At 29.7% G+C, this 7,348-nt stretch overlaps 1 protein-coding gene across 11 annotated transcripts in view; it reads left to right on the plus strand.

Annotated features, from left to right (window-relative positions):
• MCU (mitochondrial calcium uniporter) overlaps positions 1–7,348 on the plus strand; it is a 516,099-nt gene that overhangs the window by 484,826 nt on the left and 23,925 nt on the right. For all 11 annotated transcript variants that reach the window (XM_067053485.1, XM_067053353.1, XM_067053456.1 and 8 more), the window contains 3 exons: positions 568–677; positions 3,924–4,073; positions 6,277–6,480. In XM_067053485.1, coding sequence (XP_066909586.1) covers positions 568–677; positions 3,924–4,073; positions 6,277–6,480 — 464 coding nt within the window. The remainder of the gene's footprint in view (positions 1–567; positions 678–3,923; positions 4,074–6,276; positions 6,481–7,348) is intronic.

The raw sequence follows: 7,348 nt of genomic DNA on the forward strand, positions 1-7,348 counted from the left end.
AAATAATAATGTTAAATAATTGAATTGATTGTAGGATCATACAAATAATGGAAACTTTTGTAATAGATGTCCCTGAGGATGGCCGAATTGGCCGAAACGTTGGACGTGTAAATGAAATAAATGTTTTGAGACTAAAATTTGGATAGTGTGTTGAATTATTTTTTAAAAAATTGCCAGTCTCAAGAAAGAAATTTAAAGATTATAAATAAATATTTTAATGTTGTTAAAGTTTTAATTTTGTTAGTTCTCAACAATATTTTACTACCGAATGTCCTCATATTTCCAGATTAAATACAAATACTTTTACTGCAACAAAAAGAGATATAAAATATTTATTAAAAATTGAAAATGAATAAACGCATTTATGATGATTCACGGAATATCCAGTGCTTCAAAAATCTTGACTTGGTAATAAAAATAATAGTATAGATGTATTTTTTTATTTAACATATTAATAGTTTTATTATGATTTATTTATGAATATAAACTCTTATTCATTTTCTTTCAAGTCCCTGTGGAATTTAAAATATTTCCTATTAAACTTATAATATATTTTTTAATTTGCAGATAATATTCGAATAGCGTCTTCCAACTCGATAGCCAATTTGGTGGAAGAAGATTTTAAATTAACGATAAACGAAAAAGAATATTTGGTGAAGGCTCCTCAAAAATGCGAGGTAAATAATATATATACTATGGATATCTTTTACGACTAGATATATAGAAAATATTAACTGTTGGCATGAGTAGGGTATAGATATTTGGTTTAATTAAATATCATTATAAAGTTTCAAGTTGATAGCAATGTATTTATGTTAATTGAAATGAACTTATTTATTATAAATTAACTATAAAAACAGCTAGTTAGGAATAATTAATTTGTGTTTGTTGATTTTTCTTTTTTAATAAATGTACGAAAAATTAATGGATGTAATATTATAAAAAGATGTACAAAATTCAATACCAAGATGACGAAGCATACAACTATATATAGTATACTATATACAATATACTGTAAAAGAGTATTTGGCAAGAAGAACAGCAAAGGTAGTTAAAACTAATATATGTGTCTATTCTAATATGACAGAATGCTCGTATTGTGGGAATTGTTAGATAAAAAATAATTCAAAAGCAATCTAACCTCTCAGGACCCGTAAATGTTCCAAAAATAAGGATGGTAAACAATTTCTTCAGTGTTAATTATTTATCCAATGCTAAATCGTTATTGAATCATTATTGAAAATGCTAAAAGTAATTTTATGTAAGTCATTCCGCCAACTTAAAGTCTCAAATATAGGATAAGTTAAATTAAAAATTTAATTGTTTTGTGAGTATGTCGGCATGACAACTGTAACTGGCTAAACGGTAAAATCTCCCGTTCACCGGCACAGTCGAACTTCTGGATTCGTTCAAGATGCACGCTGGTTTTCTTCGTACTCTTTCTTTTCCCGTGGAAAATTTATTTCAAGTATTAAGGACTGGACTTTAGTGAAATCAGTAAAAGTGCAGAATGATAGCGTGTCTATCTGGTTTGCGCCATCCTGACGTACGCTACGCCTGGAGCATTATTGGTGAGTCCTTTTCAAATTTTTGTTAGTAGATCTTCAGTACTGGAGATCACTTTAATAAATACAGTCCAATTAAAACTTTAATTTTCATGCGACTCAATGAACGGTCTGAAGTATAGGTCGTCTGAAACCAGAATGAACTAATCTTCCGGTAAACATCTGAGTCAAACTACCCGTACAAGCCTGCGCGCTCCAATTTTAATATATGTACCGCCGAAGCGAGTAAAGCGTTGTGGCCTCGATTGTGTGCAATGATCACCAATACCTATTCTCTTTATCGCAGATATGAAGTAGGTATACACCTGAAATGGTTCCAATCAACAAAAGCTTAAATGTTTTGCACCTTACAAAACAAAAAAAAAAACAGTATTTCAGTGTTTTCGCCTGGTTCCCTGGACACTGCGAAATAGTGGGTTACGAACTGGCTGATAGGGCAGCTAAACTGGCGATTTCTGAAGGAATTAGATATTGCGAAGTTCCTGTCGACGATTTCATTGCCCTCATTAAGCAGAGGATTAAATTGGAATGCAGACAAATGTGGGGAAATGTTTCCTATAAAAAATTAAGGGAAATCAGAAGGGACGTTTACTCTTGGATATCATCAACTAGAAATGCAAACGAAGAGGAGGTGATTTTGACGCGCCTTCGAATAGGTCAAACGCGCCTCACCCCCTGTATGCCAAACTTGCGGTTAACACATTTTGACTGAATGCCGAGCATATAACTCCCTCGAATCTGTATAAGATATACCAAAGGATCTCCATTCCATCTTACAGGATAACAAACAAACCGTAGATAAACTGTTTGAGTCTCTGCATCATTCCAAGCGCTACCAAACAATTTAAAATCCAAGCTCAACCTTAAAAATTAAGGAAATAATGACCCATACGTGGTTGATGCCTTAAATAATTAAATTTTAAAAAATCCTGCATCATGGCCAGTACTGCTTTTAGACTTCTACGAGTTTCAAAGGATTATACGCCCGCCGACGTACCCTCAGGACTGTCTCACGTAGCAACACTTTCCCTTACTGTTTATTCTATGTAGTGAAAGTAAAAATTATTTTCGAAAATAACATAGGTGACTTTCCGGATCATGACGGATTCGATAAAGAATAATTTACTGGATCACCTTTCATCCTATTAAGATTGCATTTATATCTCTTCGAAACATGTTTAGATCACTGCAGTTTAGTTTTATTTCCGATTATTTACATCGAGATTCCATTTTTATGGACATTAGGTCATAATGGTATTAATTCAAACAATTTATCTGACCTTTAATATTGCAATGTTATTAATAGCTGTTCACATCATAGGTCTATTATCATTGTTAGATGGTTAACTTCGTAATCGTTCGAAGGTAGTTGTGCTCTTAACACGAGTTTCCCCTGGTAAAGTTCATTTAGTTGTTCGGTTGGGTGCGTGGGGGAAAGTATTTTCCATATTGGAAAAGCGGTGGTACACTTAGCCAGCCAGGCTTGCTCGCTCATTAGCTTGGTGAGAGGAGAGCGTGGTAGGAAGCTTCTACACTCACACCTCGTCGTAGGTTTATGAGTTGAGTTATAAAGCTTTTATAAATTACATTAATTGATTGAAGCCTTTCTGCTAGTAAATGTTTAGCGTTATTGACTTAAAAATGATAATTAATATTATTAATGTTCTCATTCTATTCAAAATTTGTCTTAAGTAAGCTTGTTAAAATTAGTTTTGGTAATAAGTGATTTCCGTTCAAAATTGTAGATCAGCCTTAATTTTTAAAGAAAATTTTATTAATTTTGGAGTAAATTAAATTAAACAAAAATAATTTTCCAATACAACTTTGAACTAACAAAATATTATGAAATAATAAAATTTTAGTGAAACTTAGTACAAAAAAAAATGTTTTTTTCCCCCTATATTATTAAATAGAAGAACAAAGAAAAATAGGTAGTGATATCAAAATCTGTTAATGTCTCGTAATACTATATATGTTAATGTCGAGTTAAAAATATTTAATTTTTTTTATGATATTCTATCATATTCTTATTTTTTATAATGATAAATTTTGGTTGAGCATTAGTTTGTCACTCATTTCACTTAAAAGATGTATGAACTTCTGCTTATTTTATGAACAATTTAATTTAATTTAAGATATTATTTACCAATAAATAATATTCTTGTTACATTATTTTCTTTGTTGTTCTTATGATACAGAAGACAGATAGTTTGCATTGTTACAATCTCGTTGCTTAGATTAATTTTAAAAATACAATAAAAATCCAGCAATGGTCATTAGCCTTAAAAAAGTCCCTTTGAATAATGACAAATGTTAAAGACCTTATCTCAGATTAATATTTGTATCTTTTTCTTGTAGGTATCAAGTTCAGACAGGCTGTGTGAAATACGTACTTTAGTTCAACAGCTGTACACATCCCTGAATGCCAGTGAGCATACTGCAAAATTGGAAATGGAATTTCAAAATGAAATATTATGTCTCAAAAAGCAGTTAGAACCTTTGGAAAAGGTAATTTGATGTATAAGAGAATATTCATTTGTCTATTTGTATTTGTATAGTTTATAAAAGCAAAGTTTCTATAAATATCCTTTTACCTCTGATTTAATTTTTTTTCTTATGCTTGTATGTTGTTTCATTGGTTTGAAGCTATTTTTGGCATTTATTTATTATTTTAAAGAAGATTGTCGTATTATCTAATTATTTCTTCAGGGAATTTAAGATGGTTTATATTTTATCATTATAAATTGCGTTTGCGGTGGTTTTTTCTACAACTCAGATTGATTACGTTAATGAATGGATTGGTACTAGAGTAGAAGTATCACTCCAACTTGACCGATGGACCTGAACTATTATATTATTTGCAGTTTGCTCTGAATTTAAATTTAGTAATCAATACTTGTATGTATAAATATGTATAAGAAAGATTAGACACCCATTGTTAATCTATTCAGAGGGGTCAAATTAACCTTTGATAAAAATAAAAAAAAATAATGAGCTTAGATTTTGATGAAACAAAATAAAACTATAAATAACTGAGTTTCTAACTCATTTTAAAAACTTAAAGATCATTGGTACACTTAAATTAAATCATGTTTAGGAAGAATTTTTTTTAACATTATTTTAAATTGGTCTATTAAACTTCATTATATATCTATATACATATGAATTCTGTATTAAGTTTTGTTTAGCACTTGATATATGAGTTAAATTAAATTAAATTAATAATTTTTAAATTTTTTTTCTTTTATTCACTCTGGATTAAGCTTTTATGGTTTTTCACATATATCTTTAAAAAGGTGCATCACACAGAAAAATATGTTCTATCAAAAGTTAAAGCCTACATTTCTTCTTAGAATATTTCTATTATATTGTTTTCATATATGTAATAGTTATAAAAGATATTTGATTTCTAATATCAACAATGTCCAGAAAATGTATTTTCATCTAATGATTTTTGTCAACCATTTCTTTTTAATTACTCAGCCTTTTGTTATATATATAATTAAAACTGGGAAAGTTGTAGAACATTTTATTTTCTTTAAAAATATATTTTTTACTCATTTTTCTTCAACTGGTCAGAATTTATGGTCTTTGATATTATCTTCTGAATTACGTGATTTTCCAAATAGAAATAGAATGTTTTGATTGTTGGAAGATAGTCCGGGTGGGGGTGAATAAAATGTTAAGAGAAAACTATTTATTTATAATCAACGTTTTGCCCAACTTTGCAGGGCTTCATCATTGCTATCAGATTGAATATCAACTGCCTGAGTTGAGATCTCTATTTCAATCTCACAGCCCTGATGAAGACCTGCAAAGTGGGGTGAAACGTTGATTAACAATAATTAGTTTTCTCTATTTACCACCATCCGGGCTATCTTCCAACAATCAAAACATTCTATTTGGAAAATCACGAAATTTAGTAGATAATATCAAGGCCTTTCTTAGAAACATTCATAATGGCTAGTGTTTTTGTTTGTGTGTATATATATCTACAGCCATAGCTTATACAATTTAATAAATCATATTCCTGAAGTAACTGAAATTTGTTAAAATATATAATACTTAATTTTGAACATTAAATTGTGCCAAACTAATACCAAAAATTTAAAAAAAATTCCGCTTTTTAAGTACATGGTTAGCTACATAAGGCGTTGGCCACATATAGTGGAAGGAATGTTTGACACTCTTAACGTTCTCTATATTAGATATTGTTTGTTGGGAGGTTATATAGACAGTAGCAAATGAAGTAAAAAAATATAACATGCCATTAAAAGTTATACAAAAAGTAAGATGGCCTGAGGGAGGTGTAATCACTATCGACAGCCATACACTGTTCTACAATGGGAGAAAGACAAAAATGGAACAACTGACACCAGGTTTGTAGTTTTTCTGGTTGCAAGCTAATCAGTTATGAAATTTACCTCAATCAACTCGGGAATAAGTTTATTATGCATTAGAGGTATTTTTAGTGATATTAAACCATGATTATTAAGATCCAACCACAAGTATTTTATGGAAACTATACAAGTATATTTAATGTAATTTAATATTTAAATATATATCTATATTTATCTTTTAAATTTTAAATTCTTTTTATTTTTGTGTAATAAAATGTTTGCCCTCCTCCATACTCTCTACAAGGCTTTTTTGGTCATTCATTGACTAAACTATATCAGATCTGAATAATTTTTTTTTTTTTTTTTTATAGAAAAAATTGGAACTCGACAGAGTTGCTGGTCGGAATGCAACTGTCCTTACTTGGGTTGGTCTTGGATTGATGTCCATTCAATTTGGCATCCTTGCTCGCCTCACCTGGTGGGAATACTCCTGGGATATCATGGAACCTGTCACCTACTTTGTAACCTATGGTACTGGAATGGCTGCTTATGCATACTTCGTTCTCACTAGACAGGTTAGTGAAATAGTACCTAATCTCATTTTATTTATTTATTTTTTTAAGATAACTTTCATTATTTTCCTTCACAATGTAACTAGTTCAGAAATAGAGGAGTTAGTTACAAGAGGGGCCCTAATGCCAAGCCCGTGATTTCAGATACTGACATCATTCATACATTTTATTACATCAAAACAATATCTTGTTCAATGAATTTTTTCTTCAGAAGGGTTGTTTTGTTGAGTAAGTGAACATTCCAAAAAAAAAGTAATTGAACAAGTAATTTTTTTTTTATGTAATAATATGTTTTTGGTATCTCTAGTCACATATTTGATGACCCTAATGGTAAAAAGAAAAACTCTATTTTTATTAGCTCTTAGTATTCTATTACCATGATAAGTCAATATTACTTTCTAAGTTCTATCCTATTTTCTCTCAGTGTGATGTTGTTTTGTTTTGTTTACTGTAGGCATTTATGTTATTTTATTTGTTTAATATTGATAATAATATGGGATAGCTGAATCATAATTAAATAAAATTTTTTGATGAAATATTTGATCTATCCATTCTTGCAGTGAAATAGCTACAGTAAACAAAAACCTCTCACCTATCATACAAATGTTAGAAGGCTCTATGTTACTACTAATTATTATACCAGAAAAAAAATAGTTTAAAGGTGACACTCTAAATAAGTTAATTCCTATCTTGAATGAAGCTGGCAAAAGACTAAATTAGTCTGTTGATGACTGTTACTGCCTAGGAATGAACCCATACTCAAATTAAAACCCAATATATATATATATATATATATATATGGTATAGTAAGAGAATGTGGCCTTGGTAAATTGTGGGCATCTTCTTAAATATTTACAAAATAATCATTTAT

Source organism: Halyomorpha halys, unplaced genomic scaffold (genome assembly GCF_000696795.3).
Source record: "Halyomorpha halys isolate HHAL.00 unplaced genomic scaffold, Hhal_1.1 Scaffold169.1, whole genome shotgun sequence".
In the NCBI taxonomy this organism is placed as follows: Eukaryota; Metazoa; Arthropoda; class Insecta; order Hemiptera; family Pentatomidae; genus Halyomorpha; species Halyomorpha halys.